At 56.4% G+C, this 24,152-nt stretch overlaps 2 protein-coding genes across 5 annotated transcripts; both read right to left on the minus strand.

The window, feature by feature from the left end:
- Positions 1-68: 68 nt before the first annotated feature.
- On the minus strand, positions 69-4,231 carry B3GAT3 (beta-1,3-glucuronyltransferase 3). Its single transcript, XM_084895927.1, has 5 exons — positions 3,924-4,231; positions 2,849-3,023; positions 1,346-1,706; positions 873-1,163; positions 69-540 (listed from the first exon to the last, which is right to left on the minus strand). Exons 1-5 carry the CDS (start codon positions 4,003-4,005, stop codon positions 442-444), a joined length of 1,008 nt encoding a protein of 335 aa, XP_084752053.1. The 5' UTR covers positions 4,006-4,231; the 3' UTR covers positions 69-441.
- Positions 4,232-10,559: 6,328 nt separating this feature from the next.
- On the minus strand, positions 10,560-24,009 carry GANAB (glucosidase II alpha subunit). Of its 4 annotated transcripts, none has more exons than XM_084894793.1 (25): positions 23,895-24,009; positions 20,662-20,766; positions 20,411-20,519; positions 20,089-20,216; positions 18,635-18,814; positions 18,146-18,211; positions 17,361-17,430; positions 17,111-17,198; positions 16,934-17,030; positions 16,514-16,694; positions 15,885-16,038; positions 15,469-15,704; positions 15,268-15,394; positions 15,083-15,162; positions 14,697-14,840; positions 14,511-14,607; positions 14,149-14,250; positions 13,746-13,989; positions 12,851-12,915; positions 12,629-12,705; positions 12,445-12,519; positions 12,182-12,295; positions 11,991-12,103; positions 11,738-11,838; positions 10,560-11,632 (listed from the first exon to the last, which is right to left on the minus strand). In XM_084894793.1, exons 1-25 carry the CDS (start codon positions 23,930-23,932, stop codon positions 11,523-11,525), a joined length of 2,901 nt encoding a protein of 966 aa, XP_084750919.1. In that variant the 5' UTR covers positions 23,933-24,009; the 3' UTR covers positions 10,560-11,522. The 4 variants fall into 4 exon arrangements, with proteins under 4 accessions (XP_084750919.1, XP_084750918.1, XP_084750921.1 ...); XM_084894792.1 differs by having other exon boundaries at positions 17,111-17,194; positions 17,357-17,430; XM_084894795.1 differs by lacking the exon at positions 18,146-18,211.
- Between the last annotated feature and the right edge of the window lie 143 nt (positions 24,010-24,152).

The following is a 24,152-nucleotide window of genomic DNA, read 5'->3' on the forward strand; positions in this document are numbered from 1 at the left end:
AGCGTTTGACCCGGTGAGAATCAGAATTCGAGACGCAGACTAATAAAACGCGGAAGATGAGAGGCCCCTCAGGTGGAGGTCTTTTATTCCGGAGGTAGGAGGGGTCAGCATGCTCAGGTGGGGAGGGTCCAGCCCAGCTCCTCCAGCCCCACCCCCGCCCCCTGCATGCCCAGCCCCAATAAGTTACCCAGTTACTCAGCGGCCCTCCCTCCTGAGTCCGTCTGTCCTCCTGCTCCGCCCCAGACAGGGCTGACCCGGCTCAATACAAGGGCTGCTTGTCCCCAGCTGTGGGCAGTGCCTCACGGCGGGCTGGGGGAGGGGGAGCAGCTGGGCTGAAATGGCAGAGGGGCCGCCCCGCCCCTGGCGCTGAGGGGTCGGGACGTGGAGGACCGCACCCGGCCCCACAGGCCTGTGCGAAACGGTCGTCGGCTGGGGCGTCCGTCACACCTCCACGGCGGGGTCTGAGCCCCGGCCCTGCCGCTGCAGCTGCTCCTCCTGCTTCATCTTGGGCTTCTCCGTCCGCGTGTGCCACACCAGAACCTGTCCCGGGGGCCTCCCATTAGAGCCAGGCCCTGGGGCCCCAGTATAGACTGGAGTCTCCAACGCCCTCTCCACACCGGGGAGCCTCGGGCCTCTGAAGTGGGGCCTTAACCCCTTAACCTCTGTGGGCCGTCAGGTGCCCAGGCCGTGGGGAGACAGATGGCAGGACCCCACTTTCCTTCTCTGGCTTCCCGCGGCCTTCAGGAGCGTAAGCAAGGTGGGAGCTGAGTTCCGGAGGGTCCCTCCTGCCCAAACACCTGCCCTGTGATCCTCACCCCACTTCTCCCGCCCCCCGTCCCCCCAGCGCTGCGGGCCCCCCTCCGTCCTCTTACCCGGGTGCAGTTGGCAGCCCGCGGCTCCAGGTCCTTGGGGTCCACCAGGTGGCTCAGGAGGCTGCTCTCCAGGTGGCCCCGGGGAGCGGTGGCGTCAAACTGGGCATCGGGCTTGGCCAGCAGCAAGGGCAGGGCCACGGCAAACCCCGCCATATCCAGGGGAAAGGGCCGATTGGGCTCCCACGCCGTGTGGAAGCCCACGACCCGGCCGTCCTGTACCCGCGGGCCCTCGAACCGCAGGCCGCCCACCAGCCCCACGGGCCACACGGAGACGCCGCGGGTCCAGCGCATCTGACAGTCAGGAGACAAGAAACAGACTGTGGCCCAGGGCACAGGCAGCAGCAGAAGGACCACCTGGGCCCTCTGCTCCATGCCCCCCCCTCCCCCAACAGCCCAGACTCAGCAACAGGGACAGCCAAGGCCACAGGGGAAGGTGCCCAGCGCCCCTTTCCCGGCCCCTCCCCGGGGCTCACCTCCTCAAAGAGTTCCCGGCTGTAGGTGTTGTCATCGTCGGCAAAGTACACAACCCCCCGGATCCCCGGGGGCGGAGGGTCCTTCTCTCCCCCCACAGCGCCCCCTCCACTCCGCAGCCAGTCCAGAGCCCGGTTCCGTTGCTCTACGCCGCGGGGCCGAACCCACCCCGGCTCGCCCTCCCGGAGCTTCTGGGCCTTGGGCGTGAGCACCGCCAAGTGCGTGAAGAGGAGGCCGGAGGCGGCCAGCAGCCTGGACACCAGCGGGGTGGGGCCCTCCGCGTCCTCCACCAGCAGCCAGTGCAGCCGGGGCACCAGGCTCAGGGTCTGCGACAGTCGCACCAGCTCGGCCTTCTGCACCAGCCTGGAGGGCGAGAGGCAGCAGCAGGGAGAGGGGAGGCATCAGCTGCCACTCCAGTCGGCAGACACAGCTTCTCCCGACCCCCTCCTGGCATCCCAGGGCCTTTCCCCAACTTCACAGGGACGCTCACCTGCCCTGCCCTCCCCCTCATGTCTGCCACCCACCTCCTCCCTGGGAGACACCCGGGGAAGGAATGCCAGGTTTGTAATTAGGGGCGACATGGGGGCGGGGGAAAACGGCTCTCTCCCCCAGTCGCAGTTTCCTGGGCTGTCACGTGGGAATAACGGGACTCTACAAGGCTGTTTGGAAGATTAAAAAAGATAATGATTTCCTGAAACACCGGTGGGACCAGTGCTTTTCCTTCTGTGCTAGGGTTTCCAGGGACAGGGATCCAGGAGTATCCTGACCCACTCCTCGCCAGGGGGCGATGGTTTATCCTCCTTTAGACAAAGAACTGGGAGGTGGGGCCCAGTGTGTGTGTGCGCGTGTGAGTGAGTGTGTGTGGAGGGGGAGAGGTGCTAGAGCCGGCCGTGCCTAGAGGGCTCAACCATCTGATTCCAGGGAGCAATCAGCAGGCCCTTTGGCGGCAGATCCAAAACCACAGTTTCCCACTTGCTCTGTATGAGTAATAAAGGCTACATTTTCATAAAAAAAAAAAAAAAAGCACAGCACGGAGCCCTGCAACTTGTGGGTTCGATGCGATTCCTGGTCAGGGCACATGTCCGGGCTGCAGGCCCTTCGGTGCCTGGCTGACACTCCAACCAGCGGAGCCACACCAGCCAGGGCAGGACCAAGCCCCTGTCTACTTCAGGCTAGACAGGGGTTCTCAAACTTTCTCACCAAAGGATCCCTAAGGAGAGAGAGTGCACTCCATGGCAAGCTCCAAATTGCTTTGAAATGATATTGTTCTCTCTTGACATTTCTCAGAGATTTTGTATGCTACTTCATCGTACACCCCTATCTCTTTGAGTAGAAAATAATCATTTTCCCACACATTTCTGAGTCAAGATGTGGTTCATTTCTCCTGTCATTTGGCATGCTCTAGCTTGAGAAACATCCCCTGGTCCAATGCCTCCCCCAAATCCTCTCCATCCACCCCAACCTCTTGGTCCGTGCAAGCCTCTGGGGTGCCCCAGAGCCCATACCTGGCATAGGTGGGGGTAACAACATAGATAGTAGGCAGGGCCTCAGGCTCAGGGGGCTGGGCAGGGGCAGGGGCCGGGCGACGGAGATCAGCTTGCAGCTGGGAAATCCTCAGATCCTTCTGCCGGAGCTGCTCTGCTGCTGCCCGCAGCGGGGGGAGGCAGTCACATGGCTGGCCTGGTCCCGGGAAGCAGGGCAGGGGCAGAGAACGGAAGCACAGTCGGTATCCCAAAGGCCCATCGTGTCATCCCTCCAGCCAGTGCAGGCATCGCCTTACAGCTTCCCAGACAGACAGCCTCCTGCACCGCCGGGGTGGGAACTCTGTCAGCATCCCCTCTGCAGCTGCCAGAAACCCCATCTGTCACCGTTTCATTGGGATGCTGAGCTGATTATCTGCCTCCATCCCTTCTCCCTGTTGGTTCCAATGTTGCCTTCTGGAGTCATAAAGAGGTCTGTCTCCCTGACCCAGGTCAGTCTCAAATACCTGAGGGTCAGCGGCCGCCCTGCCTGGAAATCCCTCCGCTGGGTTAAACTGACCAGTTCCGTTATTGGACAGTTTTTATGGAGTGCTCCTCCCGGGAGGCGCTGCCCTGGGGCCGGGGCTGCCTCAGGGAACAAGGCGGGCGTGCTCCCTGCAGGAGGCGGCCACTGAGCAAAGAGCACTGCCAACTGTGGCCGGGCCTGGAGGAGGCGGACCGATAGAGCAGGAGAGAGAGCCAGAAAACAAGCAGCAGCGTTCGCTCCGCGGGGCCAGGGAAGGCCCTGAGGCGGGGAGCCCTGCGCGGAGGAGCCTGCGGGCTGCGCAGGCGGGAGGCCCCGCAGGAGAGGGAGCGGGCTGACAGCTGGCAGAGCTCAGGGCGTGCGGGTTCGGAAACTGTCACCCGCCGGTGAGGCCGCGGCAGAGCGGGCGAGAGGGTTAGGAAACGGGTGACCGCGCGGGGCCCTGGACGCCGGGAAGGAGCCTGGACTGCATCCGGGGTGCTTCCAGCGAGGGGCCTGCGCCCGGCGGCCGCGCCGGGAGAAGGGGGCCCGCACCCGCTCAGCCCCAGGCGGGGAGCTCCCGCCCGCCCCGCTCACCGAGCTGCACCAGCGCGTAGAGGAGGCCGGCGATCGACACCAGGAAGTAGACGAGAAACACGTTCTTCAGCTTCAGCTTCATGGCCGAGCCGCCGCCGCCGGCGACCGGGCAGGCGGGGTCCCGCAGGGCCAGGGGGTCCCGCAGGGCCAGGGGGTCCCGCCCCCGCCGGACAGCCTGCAGGCCCCGCCCCGGCAGCGGCTCCGCCCCGCGGCCCGCCCACCCCGCGCTCCCCGCGACCCGCTCCCGGGAACTGGGGCTGGGGAGCCGGCCCGCGCCCACATCCGGTCAGTCTGGAACACCCGCACTCTCCCGGGTTCACTTCCGGTCCCCCCGCCGGGTTCTGGGAACCGCGGGGGTCGGTGACGTCACATCCGGCGTGTCGAGCTGTCAGGAGCCGCTGGGAGCACGTGGGCGGGACTTCGAGGCCTTCCCCCGAACTGCCGCCCTGCGCCCGGCTTTTCTCCTCTCATTCACAGCCACAGACACCTGCCGCGGAGTGATGGACATGCAGGGCCTGTCTTGTGTTCTAGATCCGTCTCCCATGATCCTCGCTATGATCTTAGGAGATACATGGTATTTTCCCAATTCATAGATACGCAACGAGGATTGACAAAAGTTACGTGTCACCATAAGAAACATCCAGGCCTGCAGAGAAGTGTTGTGAGTTGATTTGAGCCAAACTGTCCACAATTGCCAGGAGGCAACATTTCCATGAGTTGAGAAAATGCTCCAGAGAATGGCAGTCTTGCATCTTGTTTTATACATCACTGTCAGAAGAGAAGACATAAGGGGGTTACCTGAAACCTACTGCTGATAGAGCAGGGAGGCAGGAGAAAGCAAGATGAGGAAACCTTTGGGATTGAATAAAAAGTGAAATGATAGCTCAGCTGGTTTGGCTCAGTGGATAGAGCATTGGCCTGTGGACTGAAAGGTCCCAGGTTCAATTCCCAGTCAAGGGCATGTACCTTGGTTGCAGGCCCATCCCCAGTGGAGGGCATGCAGGAGGCAGCTGATTGATGATTCTCTCTCATCCATGTTTCTATTTCTCTATCCCTCTCCCTTCCTCTCTGTGAAAAATCAATAAAATATGTGTTTTTTTTTAAAGTAAAACGATAGCCGAGACTGGTTTGGCTCAGTAGTAGAGCATCTGTTTGGTGACTGAAAGGTCCCGGGTTCGATTCCGGTCAAGGGCATGTACGTCGGTTGCGGGCATATCCCCGGTGGGGGGGGTGAGGAGGCGGCTGGTCGATGTTTCTCTCTCACCCACATTTCTGGCTCTCTATATCTCTCCCTTCCTATCTGTAAAAAATCAATAAAATATATATTTTTTAAAATGTTATAAAAAAAAAAAAGTAAAATGATAGACACATACTTGTTTTACATAGGTGGGTACAGGATATTTAATAGTTAACCATTAACTCTCTAACAATGAGAGGATTTGTGGATTCCACTCTGGTTCAGTGCCTGTGCTTGGAGGGCTTGGGGGGAAAGAAAATTACTTTGACATTCCAAAGGTGTGTTATCTAGATGCAAAAGCCAACAGACAAGGCTTAATGAAGGTGAAAATGGAACTCTGTCAGGGACATGGTCTCCCACCATAATAAACTTTTAGTTAAGAAGTTTTCATTTCAAGGAGAATCCAAGATGGCTGCTCGGGTAGGCAACTAGCCGCAGCCGCACACAACAATTTTAATAAAATACAACTAAAATATAAAATGGACATTACCCAGAACTACAGGAAAGTCGACTGACTGGAAATCCTACAACAAGAAGCAAGGAGAAAACCAGAAGGAAGCATGGAGGAGCTGTAAAAGCCTAAGGTACGGAGACACGCGGCGCACGCGAAGAGGACGGAGCCGGAGAGGAGGGAGGCCGAGTGCCTGGCGGGCGTTCCCTAGCGGAAAGGAGATAAAACTCCGACTGTGCTGGGCCCCTGACTGCTCTGAACCCCCGTTCTAGGCCAGACCCCGGGGACTCAGGCTCAGCCATAGGGAGCTGGGCTGTAAGTCGGAACCCCGGGGTAGCGGAGAAAAGAGGTCCCGGAGGCGCGCACACTGCCCCCAGAGAAGGGACGGTCGGCTGTGCCGCGGGATTGCCCTGACGGGAAGGAGACTGGGGCTCCAGACTGCTGTGAACGCCACCTCCAACTCCACTTCCAACTGAACTGAACCCCAATACCGGGCTCATTGTGGGAGAGCATAGACTGTTTGGCAGCAGGCGAAAATCAAGGGCACCTTTCTCTCAGAGGCGCCGGCAGCGAGCACTGAAGGACCCGCATAGGGCGGGGCTGACGGAAGCCAAAGCTGCAGGCTCCACCCTGAAACCCCGTCCCATCTGTAACTGCGAAATGCGACAACAAAATAGATCACAAACGAAAGAAATGGAGGACAAAAAGCGACTGGATATAGAGTTCAAATCTACGCTTATAAGGTTTTTCAAGAATTTCCTAGAAAAGATGGATAAGGCCTATGAGGATATGAAAAGAGATCAACTAGAATTAATAAGGAGTCAACAAGAAATGATAAGGGATCAACAAGAAATAAAGAATACATTGTCTGAAATAAAAAATATTCTACAGAGTCCTAAAAACAGAAGGGAAGATCGCAAGAATCAAGTCAAAGATTTGGAACATAAAGAGCCAGAAGACACTCCTCCACAGAAGCTAGAAGGCAAGAGAATCCAGAAAATTGAAGATAATGTAAGAAACCTCTGGGACAACTTCAAGCGAACCAACATCAGAATTATGGGGGTTCCAGAAGATGAGAGAGAGCAAGATATCGAAAACATACTGAAAGAAATAGTGACAGAAAACTTCCCCCACATGGTGAAAGAATTTGACTTACAAGTCCAGGAAGCGCACAGAACTCCAAACAAAAGGAATCCAAAGAGGACCACACCGAGACACATCATTATTAAAATTCCAAGAGCAAAAGATAAAGAGAGAATACTAAAAGAAGCAAGAGCAAAGAAGGTAGTAACTTATAAAGGAGCACCTATACGATTGTCAGCTGACTTCTCAACAGAAACCATGCAGGCCAGAAGGGAATGGCAAGAAATATTCAAGGTGATGAATAGCAAGAACCTACAGCCAAAAATAAGCTACCCAGCAAAGCTATCACTCAGAATCGAAGGCCAGATAAAGAGCTTCACTAATAAAAAAAAGCTAAAGGAGTTCATCACCACCAAACCAGAATTATATGAATTGCTGAAGGGGGTTCTTTCAGAAGAGAAAGTAAACAAAGATAAAAATTATGAACAACAAATACGTAATTATCAACAAGTGAATCTAAAAACCAAGGAAATTTAAAAAATCTGATGAACAATATTAACTGTTGAATATAATAGAATCAGAGGTATGGAAGGGGAGTGAACTGACGATTCTTGGGGAAAAGGGGAGAGGGGGGCGTGGGAAGAGACTGAACATAAACTGTGCACCTATGGATGAGGACAATGGGGAGAGGGGAAAGGGCAGAGGGTGGGGTGGGAACCTGGTGGAGGAGAGCAATGGTGGGGGGGGGGGACATTTGTAATAATATGAAAAATAAAAACTTATTAAATAAAAAAAAAAAAAAAAAAGTTTTCATTTCAGACCATCTTGTGTGATTACGTCAGGCCTGTGTGTGTGTAAGGCACCACACGGCCTTCCCTGAGCGAGCCGGGTTTAATGTGGAGCCTCTTTCCGTCCATATATGTCATCGCCCCTGTGCCGTTTGCTACAGCCTTTCTGGGTACATGATTCCAGGTATCCTCTGACGCCCATTTCTCAGGTGATGATGGGGATTGATGGCGGGAGGGGAGGAGGCAGAGGGCTGTCTCCCAGGCAATTGAATGAAATATTTCCTGAGTTGAGGAATTTCATAAACACATCCTCTAACTCCTGAAATGAAGCAGAGTTTTGCCACCCAAAATATGCCTTTTTAAGTTGATTATTTTTAATGACTCAAGCCCAGCCGGCATGGCTCAGTGGCTGAGCATCGGCCTGTGAACCAGGAGATCAGGATATGATTCTGGGTCAGGGCACATGCCGGGGTTGCAGACTCGATCTCTAGTGTGGGGCATGGTGCAGAAGGCAAATGATCAGTGATTCATTCTCTCTCATCATTGATGTTTCTCTCTCCCCCCTCTCCCTTCCTCTCTGAAATCAACAGAAAAATATTTTTAAAAAATGACTCCAGCCCTAGCTGGTTTGGCTCAGTGGATAGAGCTTCAGCCTGTGGACTGAAGGGTCCCGGGGGTAAATTCTGACCAATGCCCAGACTGTGGGCTTGATTCCCAGTGGGGGGCATGCAGGAGGCAGCCGAACAATGGTTCTCTCTCATCATTGATGTTTCTCTCTCTCTGTCCCTCTCCTTTTCTCTCTGAAATCAACATATATATTTTTTAAAAGACTCCAGAAGAGCCTTTTTCCTCCCCCTGACTTGCCTGAGGGAATTCAGACAGAAAAACCTGCTTAAAGAAAGGGAGCTGTCACCTTAGGGTCCTAAGAAGGAAGAATGGCAGGTGTGTTAGACTCCCCTCTGGCTCCCATTGTTTCTGGGTGGCCAGGCAAGAATTTGTTTACCAAATGTTTGCTCCTTCTCACCCGCCTGTGAGTTGCCTCCTTTCCCTTTGAAGTCCCAGGTCCTGCCTTGGTGGCCTGTGGTCTGGGGCATGAGAACCTTACCTGCCTGATTTGTCCTCAGTCCCATATTCTCACAGACCTGAAGATTTCCTAATAATCTCATTCAGTTCATTTAAAAAGTCAGAAATTAGAAGTGTAAAAGAAGTTATTTCCCCTCCCCACACTCAGTAGGTACAAATCATCCTAAGCAGTCATTTTCCCTTAAAAAACAAACCAGTTTTTAAAAAATATATTTTATTAATTTTTTACATAGAGGAAGGGAGAGGTAGAGAGTTAGAAACATCAATGAGAGAAACATCAATCGGCTGCCTCCTGCACACCCCCCACTGGGGATATGCCTGCAACCAAGGCACATGCCTTTGACGGAATCGAACCTGAGACCATTCAGTCCTCAGGCCGATGCTTTATTCACTGAGCAAAACTGGCCAGGGCCAAACTAGTTTTCTTATAAAATCATCTCTAAGACTTCTGGCCTGTCTACAAAATGGAGAACTACTTCCTGTCACTAAAACAGTGGGGAAATTTTTAAAATGCTGCTAAAGAGGAGCAGCCTTTAGTGCGAGAACATCTGGTCATATAGCTATTTCTCTTCAAGAGGGATCCCAGTAGCTCTGGTCACTACTATTAAATAGGCCTACCAAAATCTTGTCCTCAAAAAACATCCAAACCTGCAGAGAACTTTAGTTTATGTGAGCCAAACTGAGGACAAATACCAGGAAGCAAGTCCTCAAATGCCCTGGAGAATGGCAGTTTGGAGCTTATTTTATAATTAAAATCAAAGGCATAAAGAAGGTACAGGAAACCCACTGGTGGTAGATTAGGGAGAAAGCATAGCAGGGAAGTACCTAGCATGGGTAAGAGGCAAAATGGAGAGGCACACACTGGTTTACACTGGTGGGCAGACAGTTAATAAGATTTGTGGCACCTAGAGACAGTATGCAAGGAGCACGTTCCCAATGAGGGGCTCACGCTCCGGTGGTCCTGTATCTGGGCCTGTGACTGTGCCTTCCAGGGTTAGGAAAAGAAAATTACTCTGACATTCCCTATGGTTCAGGCCAGAACTAGAATCCAGGCACCAACCAATATTTATTGTTCATCTCTTTATCTGCCCTGGCCAGCGTCCCCGTTAGTTCTGGGCAACCTCCCGTGCACCAAAAGGCTGCCGGTTCCATTCCCAGCACATGCCCTGGTTGCTGACTCAATCCCTGGTAAGGGGTGTGCAGGAGGCAGCCGATTGATGGAAGTTTCTTTCTCCTTCTCCTCCAAGGGTGTGTTATTTTAGAGAGCCCTGGCTGGTGGGTTAGTTGGTTAGAGCATCATCCCATGCACCAAATGCTGCAGGTTCAATTCCCAGTCAGGACACAGACCTAGGCTGGGAGTTCAATTCCCTATTGTATGTGTGTGTGTACAATCAATATTTCTGTCTCTCCCTTCTTTTCTCTAGAAGTTGATGGAAACATTCCTCCTGGTAAAGATTTTAAAAATTAAAAAGACAAAGCTCACATATAGATTTGACCTTTGCTAAGGAAGATCTAGGCCTAAGATGCATTATTTATCTTGTGACTTCAGAGAGGAAGGGAGAGGAAGAACAGAACATCAATGAGAGAGAATCATTGATCGGCTGCCTCCTGCACAACCTCCACTGGGGATGGAGCCTGTAACCCGGACGTGTGCCCTGCCTGACTGGGAATTGAACCGTGACCTCCTGGTTCATAGGCTGAGCCGTGCCGGCTGGACCTGTGGTAACTTTTGGCCACTGAGCCTGTCAGGCCTGCGAGGTGGCCTTCCGGAGCGCAGCAGGTTCACTGCGTCACCGCCTTCTCATTCACAATCCGATGGCCTCCTGGGGCTCCTCTAGGACAATGCTGGCACCCAGCGAACTGGGACAGGCTTGCTCTCTTCATTTTTCTGAATGAGCAAGGCTTATGCTGAGGCTACATATACAATGTCAGGCCTATAGGCTTCTAAGGGTCTATAATTCAGGCCAGGACTAGAATCCAGACACCAACCGCTATTTATTGTTTATCTCTTTATTGTTTCTCCTTTTATCAAAACCTGTCACAGCTGGGGGCCAAGAGGAAGTAAAAAAAATTTTGTCACAAATATGTATGTCCCCTCATCCCCAGTTAGTCCTCCCTCACTCCCCACCCCCCATCCAGGGCTTCGGGCCAACCCCGGGCACACATGATCATCCCCCCCACCCCCTTAGCCTTCTCCCAGCAATAAATACAGGTGACTGTGATTCAATGAAACCACAACTGATTTCTCCATCTTGAATGCCCCTCAAGGGGACAAAAAGGGGACAAAATAAGTGTAATGCCCACCCCCACTTAAGAAGTGGAAACTTCTCTCCCCTAAGGACAGGGGCAGAGCTGCCCCGTCAGAGCTGCAGCAGCTCCGGAAGGAACGGGAAAGAGGCGAGGCTGGAAGCAGCGGGAAGAGAGGGAAGAGGACCTTCTCCAGAAACCTCACGCCTTTGATCACTCAGCCTCACCGGGAAGGGTGGTCCCGGGTCTCAGTGGGACACAGAAAGGGGAGGGCTGACAGAAGCGGCAGGAGGAAGAAATAAAGAGGGACAGCAGCCTGGGAGGAGGAAGCAGCCGGAGAAAAGGAGCCCTAAAGCTCACTGCCCTCAACTTCTCCCAAGGAATGGCATCCAGACCCCGAGGCAGGAGTGGAGAGGGTCTGGGGGTCCAGGACGCCAGAAGGAAGAAGGGAAAGCAAGGGCCCTGTGGTCCCAGGTCTTCACAGGTGCATGTGCCCCAGACAGAGCAGAGCAACAGAGTGCTGGGGTGAAGGGAGGCTCGGGGACTTGGGGGGAGGGGGGTTCACAGCACAGACAGCCCTCTCCTCCTGCAGGTGCTGGCAGACCTGGGTCCTGGGATAGGAACAGTGATGTCTGGGGAAGGTCAAACTCCGAGGCGGAAGGAACAGGAACGCATGTCACAACAGCACCCTCCCCGCAGCACCCCTCGGGTTATCGCAGGTGAATGCTCCAGTCGGAGGCCACGTTGACGCCAGGCTTGCGCAGGATCAGCACAGAGGTCTCGGGGTCGTGCTGGAAGGACAGGCGGCTCTCGGGAGATCCTGGTGGAGGAAGACGGGGTCGTCGTCATAGCGATAAACTCACACATACCACTCCTTCGCTCCGGCGGGGTGTCCCCAGCCTGCCCTGGCCTCCCCTCTCCTCACCTTTGGTCTGGAGCACCACGGCTGCTGGCTTCCCAGCCCCCATGATCACCACCCGCTCAATCCAGATCGGGGTCTCAAAGTGGCCTTTGGGGTCTGCTGAGCTGGAGGGAGCGAGATGGGAGTACAGTCAGGGAGAGAGGCGTCCGAGTAGGAGGAAGGAGGTGCACCACAGCAAGAAAAGGGCCCGGTGAGCTGTGAGCACCCCGAGGCCCAGCCGCCCCAGAAGCTGCCCAGGCAGAGGGCGCCTCATTACCTGGAGACAAGGGCGTTGCCAGAGAATGAGAATCGTCGCAGCAGGAACTCGTGCCGAGTCTGGTAGTTGAACGTGTGCCCGTCGTCTAGAAAGAGCTCTCCTTGGGCTGTGCCCTGCGGAGGAAGTGGGACCGTGAGAGCTGAGCCAGGCGGGAGGGAGGGTCATCCATCCCGGGGACCGCCATGCCTCACCTGCGGGCTGAGTGCCACAAAGAGCGTGATGGGGTCATCCTTCATGCAGTCTGAAGCGCGCCGCACGCGCATCCACCGGGGCACAATGGTCCCTCCGCGCTGGAACACGGGGATCTGGGGAAGGACACAGCTGGATGAAGCTGGCTGCCGTCCACCCGGCCTTGCAGCATCTTGTGTTCGCACACAGGCATAAGCACATGCTGTCTCCCCTCAGGAAGCCTCCAGGCAGCCGAGCTTGGGGGGGGGGGGGGGGGCATACTCACACTGCTGAGAGTCACAGGCAGGTACAGGGTCTGTGGACCGTGATGCTTCTGGTAGCTCTGAACGTCATACCACACCTGTGGGCGACAAGAGAGGAATTGGTCACTCACCACACAGGGCCACCCTCTTAAGTACCCCATCTGGCCTCCCTTCCATCATTTCCCACCACACCCTTCCCTAACTCACCTCCCCTTGGCCAGGCAAATAGACCTGCACACCATGAGCCCCAGGGTCTGATACAGGGTGAACCAGCAACGCATCCCCTAAAACACACCAGAAATCCACTCAGAACTAGAGAGATCGGTTGCCAGACAGGGAGCACCACGGCGCCTGCCTCCTGCACCACCAGCCTCCCTGCCTCCCTCCCGTGGTCACAGCCCTCCCCACCAGCTGTGCCGCATTGCTCACCGAGCAGGAACTGGTCATCCATGCTGAAGGTGCTCACATCCTGAGGATAATGTACCCACAGGGGCCTGGGAGGAGGAAGACAGGAAAGGAACACACTTGCTGTTTTGGCAGATGTCCAACACGCCACCGCGGCAGCTGATAAGCACAGCACAGGCGGGGAGCGGGAGCTTGCAGCCAGCGTGCGGGGGAGGACTTCAGCTCTGCGCCCTCCGCTCTGCCTCGGCAGGAACTCCCTCGCCCAGCTCCCTGCTCCCCTGCCGCCCCTCGCACTGCTCTGCACGCAGCCATCAGCGGCCGCAGGGTGACCCTGGCCAGCAGGCCTCCAGGACCAGGTCCTCCTTTCTCTTCCATCTCATCTCCTCCCTCTCCTTCCGCTCCTCCCCGGAGACACGCTGCTTTTCCAGTCCTGGAACACCACGCACCCGCTTCCACGTGAGGACTCTGCACTTGGAGCCTCATCTGTTTGGAACTCTTCCTCTAGATCACAAAAGCCCTCCTAGTCCTCACTCAGGCCTCCCTCACATGCTCTTCTTCTCAAAAGGCCACGAGTGGAACCTGGTTCCATATGCTCCTCTATTTTCCAAAGAGCTGTCACTCACCACACAGGTGAGTGACAGCTCTTTGGAAAATAGACCCTGCTGGCAACTTTCTCATTTATGTATTTGTTTCCTCCCAAGAATAAACGTTCCTCAGCTAGGACACTTGTCGGCCTCGATTCCGCGATGGGGGTGGCGGTGAATAATGTCTCGCCTGCCTAAGTACTCAATAATGTCCACTTCTAGCCGCTCCTACTGGCCCCTGCTTATGCTTGAGCTTCCTCTGCAGAGCCTGGCGAGTGAGGAAAGGTGCAGAGACGGAGCCGTCCCAGCCAGCGGACGCGCAGACCGGGCCTCACCTCATGACAGGAAACCCTTCGCGGTGGGCCTGGTAGAAGAGGGTGTACCAGAAAGGCAGCAGGGAGTATCGCTGGCCCAAGGCGTCTCGGATGACGTCGTGGTACTGAGACGGTAACAGCCACGGCTCTCGCCGCCCAGTGTCCAAGTGGGCATGTGCCCGGAAGAATGGCTGGTAGGCACCCATCTGGTACCAGCGCACAAGCAGCTCTGGCTCCGGATTCTTGAAGAAGCCGCCCACATCAGCTGGCACAGGGGAGGAAGTTGGAAAAGAGGGTGAGGAGGGCAGCTGCCTAGGTGCGCCCCAAGGCCCCACGCTGGACTCTCAGCTCTCCAGTCATGCCCAGGTCCTGTGCCCGCTACCTGCCCCCCCCACCAAACCGAGGACCACCAATCCCCTCTCACCCCCACAGAAGGACAGCCCCACCAGCGCCAGGCTGAGGCACATGGGGATAGAAATCTTCAAGTGGTCCCAGTCGGCAGTGTTGTCCCCTGTCCACACGGCTCCTGGGGAAGACGAGAGGGAGGGAGCTTGCAAACAGGAAGGGCTCAGCCTTTCAGCTGGCCTCTGACCTGCCACCTCAGCTCTGGCCCCAGGGTCCGGAAGAGGACAGTCACGGGAGCACGTGCATGGACACCCCTCCCTGGCTCCCTGAAGTGCAGAGCCGGAGGCTGCATGGACGGCTTTCCGAGAGCCAGGCCCGGGCCCACGGCTCCTCCCCGCTGGCCTCCCATCCTCTCCCTCAGCTCTACCCTCCGCGTCTCACCAAAGCGCTGGGAGCCAGCGAAGAACGCCCTGCTCAGGACAAAGGGGCGCTCCACACCCCCAGAGCGCTGCACCAGACCGTCAGCAGTCGCCATGTGCTGGTGAAGACAGGAGGGGGCAGTGAGCAGCAGCCAGCTGTCATCTGCTGCAAGTTCCCCAGCCCCAGCCCTCCGCTCCAGCCTCTTACCACGTAGAAGCCGTAGATGTTGTGCACGTCTCGGTGCTCCCAGCCGCCGTAATGCTGGGCGTCCTTGAGCATGGTGACCTCAGGGCCATTGAACACAGAGGGTTCGTTCATGTCATTCCACACATAGAGGTTGGGAGCGGAGCCCTAAGAGCACAGGAAGAACATGGGGACAGGAGGGCAGAGGGGAGGAAGAAGACAGTGTCAGAGCAAAGAGCTCCTTGGAATCCAGAAGGATGCCTTTCTCAGGGCCATCAAGGCCCCCGATACTATCGGCACCCACCACACAGGTTAACAAGCAGAGAATGACCAACTCAAGGAGGTAGAAGAGGGGTGGGGGTGGGGTGGGGGTAGAGACAGATGCAGGTCGAGAAAGAGGCCTGCCAAACCTTATAATCGTCGAAGTTGAACATGTCAGCCCACCAGGCCCTCATCCGGGGATTGGTGAAGTCGGGGTAACCAGCGGCGCCTAGAAATTAAGGGTGGCTGTTAACCCCAAGGGCCGTGACGGTCACCATTCCACCTCCTTGGGCTCCTGACAGCCTCTCCCTCCATTCTGGGGCTGCATCCCTACCTGGCCAGCACCAGCCCTCATAGTCGGAGCCATCCCGCGTTTTGACATAGAGACCCTGGCTCTGCAGCTCTTCGTGCACGCGGTAGCCAGAGTCCACCTTGATGTGGGGGTCCACAATGGCCACCAGCTGGGGGCAAATGACACGGCGGTCAGCGCTCTCCGGGGCCGTCAGACGCCCAGCCAGGGCCGTGGTCCTCTTACCTTCCGCCTCTTGGCTGCCAGCTTCTCCAGCATGGCGAGGGGCTGGGGGAAGTGGCTGGGGTCCCAGGTGAAGTACCGCTTGCCGTCCGCGTGCTCGATGTCCAGCCAGATGACGTCGCAGGGCAGGTCGTGGTCATCGAAGCCCTGGTTGACCGCCAGCACGTCGGCCTCGTCCCGGTAGTTCCAGCGGCTCTGGTGGTAGCCGAGGGAGAAGAGCGGGGGCAAGGCCTGGGTCCCTGCAGGTTCAGCGAGGGACGGGGGTCACAATGGAACCAGCCAGCCTGGGGCTTCTGGGGACCGGAAATGGAGGGAGGCTTGTACACCAAAGGGGGACTGCAGGGCACAGGGCTTCTGAAGAGCCACTCCTCTCCGAAGACCAAGGCTGCAGCTGCCCTGCGCAGCGTGGGGCCACGTACCGGTGAGACTGGCGTACTGCCGGAAGACGTCCGAGACAGAGGGCCCAAGCAGCAGGAAGACATCGATGATGCCGCTCTCCGACATCCAGCGGACATCTGTCTGCGGGGTTTCCCCGGAGCCCTGCAGGTAGTCTAGCATCTTCCCAAACAGGGTCTGGAGAGGGGACCAGAGAGAAGTTCCCCAACCGCAGACACAGCAGCAATGTTTTCCTCCAAGCCCTCACGCTGGCTAAGCAGTCCACTGAGCTGAGACTAAATGTCCCTCCCAGTGAGGCTTTCCCGGGGCACCACCTGGGGCGCTGCCGCTCCACGCCCACCCGTGACCGCTGCTCGTCTTCCTCCCGGCTGCTGTCTCTGTGTCTGTAACAGCGCTTCCGCCCTGAGCGGAGGCCCTTTCCTACCTCAGGGAGCAGCGCCGCCCCAGCACCCAGAGCACCCGCCCATAACGCACTGACAAGAAACGGGTGAGTGTGCCTTCTGCAAGTGGCAGGCACTCCCAGCTGCTCCCAAGGCCCAGGCCCCCTCTCCACCCAACCCCAGATGGGCTACCCCACCAGCCTCTTCCAAGCTCCTGCCAGCACACTGCCTCTAGGCCTGACGTGCCCTCTCCCTGCCCCGTGCGCGCTCACCTTCCCGGCTGTGTTGGAGGATATGTCCACCCACGTCTCCGCGGCGTTGAGCCAGAAGATGCCCAGGTCGCGCTGAGGACTGTGTGCCAGGAGCACAGGCACGGACCCGTACAGGGCCATGGGGTTGTACAGCTCGTACTGGAACACATCCAAATTGTAGAGGCGATATGGCTCCCCACCCCTGCAGGCAGACAGACAGGCTGGCCCCGGGCCCTGGCACACACACCGCCACCCACCCCACAGACACGGTCAGGGGTAAGACACGGCCCCTGCCCTTTATCAAAGAAGAACCTTCCAGTGATAAAGGTGATCTGGGCACAGGGAGTGAGTGACCCATGCCTGACTGGCGTATCCAATCCGCATGCACACTGTCCACCTTCCCACTCCTGTGCCCACATCCTGAGGCCAGCATGGACTCACTCAGTGACCTTCAGCCTCAGGCTGTCTGCATGCTCAGGGATCCCATACACATGCTCCATGCCCGGCAGCGAGAAGTCCAAGCCCACAGACGTGGGGCCTGGAAGAAAAGCAAAGGGGGCGCTCAGGGCTGCTGCCCCGCGGACGCCCATGCCCCTGCCCAGGCGCTCCGCCCCTCACCGTACGGCTTGCTGTCAGAGTGTGTTTTGAACGTCTCCTCCCAGGCTCCCGGCTCCTCTTTCTCTGTGCTCCCCGGGGTCTCCTCTGGCTGTGAGGGAGAAGCAGACCACTGCCATCACACCGCGGCTCTCTCCTCCCCGCCCAATTCCTCAGTCCCGTCCCTGACAGCAAGCATGGGCTATCATGTGGGCCTTCCCCTCCGACCTCCCAGCCAGCCCTGTGCGCCAACCACTCAGCCCCACACACTTGCCTTGTCCCCATCCCCAGGGGCTCCCTCGGGCTGGGCGCCATCGCCCTCAGCGGGGTCTTTCGATTCTGGCCTGGAAGGTAGGAGAGCTGTCTGCTCCAATCCAGAGGGGGCAGGGACGAGGGGCTAGTGGAAGGAGGGGTGAGGGAGTAGAGAGCCAAGGGTCCAAAGGAACGAAGGCATTGGAGGAGGGACTGAATGGTTAGGCTCGGAGAGGGACCCCAGAGAACACATAAGTGTCCACAGGACAAGGAGGGGTAAAGGCCACAGGAGGTGTTCCCAGAGGCTCAATGGCCTGGGTCGGAGTGCCAGTCCTGGCTCTGCTGCCTCCCGGGAAACTCTGGCCCCAAATGCCCTTGCTGGGCCTCAGCCTGCTGGCCTGGCACAGGGTTTGGCAAAGGCCAGTGGGTCACACCGTGACCAAGCCTCTACGGATACATGCAGGGACTCACACAGAGGTGTGCCAAAGACTGCTGGCAAGGGCAGCTGGCAAGCAGCTCTGCTCAGAGCCTAGTGAGCCCCCTCTGAGCGCCAGGAACCCCAGCAACAGGCAGCATCTCTCCAGCCCTTGGCAAAGCAAGAAGCGCCCTACATTCCTTAGGAGCTCCCAATATTTCATCTTCCTCCTCCCAGTCAGAAGAACTGGGACCAGGGACCACATAGCTGGAGAGAAAGAGGTGAGTGAAGGGCAGGGCACGGGAGGGTGTGGGGCACCTTCCCCTGGGGGTCAGCGTGAAGGGTGGGTGAAGGCAGAGGAACACATACAGTACCAATGGCCATGGATTTACCTAGAGAAAATGTTCTTGATCTTATCCCAAATGCTACCGAGCGTGACACTAACTTTATCCGAGAAACTAGGGCGGGAGGAGATGGGTAGGGAAGGGAAAAAGGAGGCACAAAACCAACACAAAAACAGAAACATAAAAGTGAGTTTCAGTTGACAAACTTCCAGACGGGGGGAGGGGGAGAGGAAGAAAATAAATCTGGGAAATGGGATGGCATGAGAAGGGGAACAGGGAAAGGCAGACCCAGGCAGGCCTCTCAGAGGAGGGGCTTGAGGTGCAGCTCAGGCACCAAGTGACTGCCTCCTGGTCTTCAGAGGAAGTGAAGAAAACTGGCCTGGCCTGCTTCCTAGCCTCTCTGACAGACACTTCCCCCAGCCTCAGCCCCTACCTGACTGTCCTACCACCCTGTCTTCCCCAGGGACCCAGGGCCAGACCCCATAACACCTTAGGCCCTTTCAGCTAGGTGGCCTTCAGTCCCCACCCAGTACTCACGAGACCCGGGGGGCCCTCTGGTGCTCAAAGCCCAGGAGTCCGCGGGCGTTGACGCTGAGCAGAAGGCTGCGGTCCTCCAGCAGGTCCAGGCGGAAGGGCCGTGCTGTCAGGATGATTTTATAGGGCCCCTCGGCCACGGTCAGCTCCACACTGTTGTCGTCTCGGCCAGAGACGGAAAGCCTGGAAAGAGGATCAAAGGGGATATGAACAAGGACAAAGGACCAAGACTGGAGCTGCGGCACTTCAGAAGAAGGGGGCGGCGGGACCAATGTGGATCAGGGCGCACCCCGCGCTGCCGGCGGAAGTGTAGCCGGTAAGCCTTTGGGCGCTATCTTAGAAAGCTGGTCATCTCCACGTCCCACAGCTTTGCAGCCCCCTCCTAGCTATGACTGAAGAGAAACTTGCCAGGGACCCAGGAGACACGGACAACAATGTTCATGCAACACTGCAAACAACTACAATGTTCAACACAAAGATGATAGATAAGCTGGGATAGAATCATAAAACATAATCAGCAGGAAAAAAATGAACTACGTGCAACAGAGTTAAATAAAGTTATGTGAGCCCCAGCTGGTTTGGCTCAGTGGATAGAGCATCGGCCCGCAGACCGAAGGGTCCCAGGTTCGATTCTGATCAAGGGCACATGCCCAGGTTGTGGGCTTGATCCCCAGTAAGGGGGGATGCAGGAGGCAGCCAATCAATGATTCTCTTTCATCATTGATGTTTCTCTCTCTCCCTCTCCCTTTCTCTCTGAAATAAAAATATATTTTAAAATAAAGTTATGTGAAAAGAGGAAATTCCTGAAGACATTCATTGAGATGAACGTCCTTATAAAGCTCAGAAATGAACAAAACCATGTAACTTATTGCTTAGGCACAGACACATAATGTATTTATGTGCTTATGTGCATACATGACACACTGCAAGAACACAAAGCCACAGGACTGAGCGACTTCAGAATCACAATGTAATGGGGAGTCAGGGGTACGGGACAAAGAGAGGCATATGGGTGGGCTGGGTGAAGGATTTGCTAGCTTCTAAGTCAAACATTTAAGCCTGGCAGGTGTGTCTCAGGGGGTGAGTGCTGACCTATGAACCAGGAGGTCATGGTTTGATTCCCAGTCAGAGCACATGTTCAGGTTTCAGGCTCAATCCCCAGTGGGGGCCGAGAAGGAGGAAGCTGATTGATGATTCTCTCTCATCATTGATATTTCTCTCTCTCTCCCCCCCTTTCCCTTCCTCTCTGAAATAAGTAAGATGTGTGTGTGTGTATTTTTTTCTTTAAGTGAAAGAGAAAATAAGTGAAACAAAAAGAGACAGGGAAGGTTGAGGATTGTGGCAAGGTGCTCGCCAGCTATCATCCCAATGTAAGAAAGGTCAACTGCCAAGTGACATTTCTCAGTCAGGAAGGAGAAAAGGGCCCTGAGGATGGGCAGGTTTTCTGAAAGCTTTACCGAGCTGTGGGGGGATCAGCCACCAGCACATCCGGCACCCGGTATCGAGGCCGCCGGGGCTCCAGTTCATCGATCCTGATCCGCGTCATGTTCTTTTGCAGCCCCTGGAGCTCCAGCACCAGCAACACCTGGGGAAAGTGGAGGGTATACCAGGGAATGACCTCTGAACCCACTTCCTCCTAAGGGGTCTCCCGCTTCTAGACCCTTTCACAAAGTGAAAGTCCCAAAATGGCTAGGACAGGATGCTGGCTGTAGGTCCCCCCTTCCCGGATCCCCCCTTAGCCATTTCCCAACCCCCACCAGAGTTCCTTTCCCTCCTGACCTTGGTGACCTCGTTGATCAGATGGACTGTGAGGCCATCAGGACCAAGCTGCAGAGAATCCAACAAGGCTCGGTATGGAGAGTGGCCTGGCTGTATGTTTCGCTGTCGCCTGTCAAGCGGAATGGTTAAGAAGGTGGGAGGGTACCCCAATGTCTATAAGCTCCCCATCACCTGCAGTGTCCCCAGGCTGCCCCATCTGCCACAGATACCACCTGTACTACCCAACCTCCCCCTCCCCTAGAATATCATACTTGCAGAAGGAACTTTCTTCACAGGTCTTGAAGTTGCTTCTATCCACGGCAAGGGTGAGTCCCAGGCAGACCCCTAGACAAGCCAGGACCAAACCGGTCCCAGACCTAAGGAGAAAAATGACAAAAGAGGGAACAATCAGTCTGGGTTCAGAAAGGGCCGCACTTGCAGGGGTAAAAGCCACAGTCCTAGGAGACAGCTCAGAAAAGAGGGGAAAAGATGGGCATGAGGTTAAGTTGTCAGGCTGAGGAGTTAGCTCATTCACACCTTCCTTTAAAAAGGCAAAGAGCTAAGCAAATAAATTTAAAAAAAAGAAAGGCAGAGAGCCTGGCTCAGTGGTGGCTCTGTGGCTGAGCATCAACCTATAAACCAGGAGGTCACAATTCGATTACCGGTCAGGGCATATGTCCAGGTTGTAGGCTCAATCCCTGATTGTGCAAGAGGCAGCCAATCAATGATTCCCATCATTGATGTTTCTCTCTCTCTCCCTCTCTCTCCCTTCCTCTCTGAAATCAATAAAAAAAAAAATTAAATGCAGAAAATAAACAGTTCAATGGTTTTTAGTAACAAACAAACAAAAGGCAAAGGAAGTGGACCAAGGCTCTTTGGCCTTCAGAGGCCTTGGTACTGACTGCGGTTACATCAGCCTCGGAGCAGGAGCAGGAGCAGCTGCCCCAGGGGAAGTGGTGGCACCTGTGTGTGGAAGAGGGCAACAAAGCAAGTCCTGGCTTTCCAGGGGAAGGCACTGGGTGGGGCAACAGAGAAAACGTGAAAGAGCCAGCATGCTCCTCACAGCGGCTAGGGTCCTAACACCCCAGCACCCCAGGTACCAGCTCCTCCAATCTCCACTCCTTTATCTTCAAAGTCACCACTAGCACCACCCACGTCTGGAAAGAACAGGGATAGCGAACTTGTATTGAATCTTCCTGGACCCCAGCAACCTGGCCAACTGCTTTCTCTCCCTGATTTGCAACTCTGCCTGCAGTTTTTTAAAATGTCAAGTGTTTCTTCCCTGGCGGGTAGCACAGTAGGTTAGAGCGTCCCAATAAGCAAAGGTTTCGAGTTTAATACCCTCATCAGGGCACGGACAAGAATCAACCAAATGGATTAGCATAATCAATGGACACAAACACTGGGGTGGTGAGGGCTAGCCCTCAGGGCGAGGGTGGGGGGGTCAGTTGGGAAAAAAGGAGAGATATGTACTACTTTAAGCAAAAAAAAAAAAATAAGAAGAATTAACCAAATGAATGCATGAATAAGTGGACCAACAAACCTGTTCCCTCCCCCACCCCTTTCTCAAATCAATTATAAATAAATAAATAAAGCCTGGGTCTCACCCACAGTGATTCTGAACTAACTGGTTTGAAGAGGGGCCTGGGCATCAGAATTCTGTAAAAGCTCCCTAAGCAACTCCTTGGCGTCAGGGTTCAGATCCTTCTTTATCTACACTCCCTCCCTCCCTGCCGCTGTCCTCTTGGGGACTATAGGATTGAGACTTTTCCCAGACGGGAAAATTGAGGCATGCAAGGTTCAATCATCCATCCAAGACGGAACAGCGAGTAAGGGGTGAAATGGGATTGCACGCATCTCTGCCTAACTCCAGGCCAACGTGCTCCATGAAGCGCAGCACAGCACACGAACCTCCAGCAGGGCCTGCCCGTGAGGACCATCACCCCAAGGCCACCACAAACTACCCCTTTCCCACTGTAATACCGCAGGACAGACGAGGGATTTAACCAGCTTATTTAACGAGTTCCTTTGAAGACTATAGTCACCCTACAGTTCTGGGTATATCCTAAACAGGGGTTCTCAACTATAGTGTCTTGCTTATGGAAGGAAGATTCTCAGGGCCCCGGGGGTCTGCGGCTTAAACATGCTCTCCCTGTGATGGGGAAGTCCACATCGGGGAGAAAACCCCAAAACACAGGCTTCTCCTAAGCATGACAACTCTGCAGCCTGCTCACGGGGAAACCGGAGTAGGGCCTGCTCCACACACTGTACCCAGCACCAGCCTCAGTGTCTGCCTGAAAGCTCAGGGAACCAAAACCAGCAGGAAGGAGGTCACGGAACCCAGTAGGCCCTCCAGCGCCAGAAGCCAGGCCAGACGGGAAGTGGAGGCAAACACCGGGCGCTGTGGTTGAATATGCCAAGAGGAACAAGCAGGAGCCACCACGCAGAAATGCCACTAGACCCACCACTCAACAGCCAGCCTCTTGGCCCAGGTCCGGAGGGACGGCACCAGCCACCCTGGCCCAGGGCACCCACGTCCGCCTGCCTGGAGCAGCGGGAACCCACAGGAGAGTGGGCCCAAGACCCTCTGGCGTCCTCTGCGCACAGCCTGTGCAATGGGCCTGGCCAGGTGCCAACGGGGACAGGCTTCCTAAGAGATCGCTCCAATGTGACGTGTCGGGGTGCCCTGAACGCCCCAGAGCCAGGGGTGGCCCAAAGGCCGAAATGAGGAGTGAGCAGCGGGGCAGGTTCGGATCAGACTTCCAGAGAGTTGTGTGGATGACCCACGCTTTCCTCACGCCGCTCAGCACACGCCTCTCCCACCCCAGCACATCCGTTAGGTCCCGGTAAAGGCTTTGTGGAGCCGGTGATTCTTTCGAACCGTTTTTTTTTTTTTCTTTCTTTCTTTCTGGTAACATACATTCCAGAGCGCAGACCAAACCCTTCGATTACATGTGGTGTTTGAGCAACATCATCCAGGCGGACTGTGAACTCGCGGGATCCTGCCCCAGCTGTGCCCGGTGAGCGTGGACACCTGACCCGCCGCGCCGGTGCCCACGTGGAGACCAGACGGGGCCGGGCAGGGGCTCTGCCGGCGGGGCGGGCACGAAGGGGGCGCAGGCCGGACTGCCGGCTGCAAGCGGAGTTCCCGGAGGCCCGGCCACGTCTCGTCCCCGCCCTGATGGCCCGAGCCCTGCACGGAGGCGGCAGCGTCCATCGCGGGGAGCCGCCAGGGAAGGGAGGCGGCAGCGAACGGCCAGAGCCGACAAGGGCGCACGGCTGCGGCCTTTCTGAGCCGCCGGAGCAAGGACCACAAGGACGGGCCCCCAACGCCGTGCGGGTCTGCCGCGAGGAAGCGGGGGGCGCTTGAAGCAGCCTCCAGAGACAGGACGCCCTCGCGGCGCCGGAGGTGGCAGGATCTCGGGAAGACAATCAGGAAGAAGAGATATGGGGCTTGGGGGGTGTGGGGGCGTCCCGGGCGCGCCACGGGTTCCGGACTCCTCACCGCCTCCTACGCGTAGCCACTGCCGCTACCGCCGCCATCTTGTGCCGGGTTTGCTCCTTGACCCCGAGCCTCCCCTCCCCCTGCGCGCGCGGAGCCACGTTCCTCAGCGCCCGCCCCTTCCGGCCTCAGGATTGGCCCGGCTGCGGGCGGCCGCGCCATTGGCGGACTCGCACTCTAAACGCTCACGGGGTGGGCGGGACTTCGGGAAGGGGCGGGGCTTCAGGCCGGAGGCGGGATTGTCCGGCGCCTGCACTGTCC

This window comes from Pipistrellus hanaki, assembly GCF_964339955.1.
Source record: "Pipistrellus hanaki genome assembly, chromosome: 9".
Classification (NCBI taxonomy): Eukaryota; Metazoa; Chordata; class Mammalia; order Chiroptera; family Vespertilionidae; genus Pipistrellus; species Pipistrellus hanaki.

Bases quoted from the DNA above. Each gene is read 5' to 3' on its own strand.
- GANAB (XM_084894793.1), bottom strand. From the start codon at position 23,932: ATGGCGGCGGTAGCGGCAGTGGCTACGCGTAGGAGGCG. The intron at 15,705-15,884 runs GTACGTGGCCCC...CTGAACCTGCAG, and splicing joins GCAGTACGCCAGTCTCACCG to GGACCCAGGCCTTGCCCCCG. The intron at 13,990-14,148 runs GTGAGAGGGGAT...CCCCTGTGCCAG, and splicing joins GGGGCTGTCCTTCTGTGGGG to CTGATGTGGGCGGCTTCTTC.
- B3GAT3 (XM_084895927.1), bottom strand. From the start codon at position 4,005: ATGAAGCTGAAGCTGAAGAACGTGTTTCTCGTCTACTTCCTGGTGTCG. The intron at 1,164-1,345 runs GTGAGCCCCGGG...CCTGACTGTCAG, and splicing joins GCCGGGAACTCTTTGAGGAG to ATGCGCTGGACCCGCGGCGT. The intron at 541-872 runs GTAAGAGGACGG...CCCCCGGGACAG, and splicing joins GGGCTGCCAACTGCACCCGG to GTTCTGGTGTGGCACACGCG.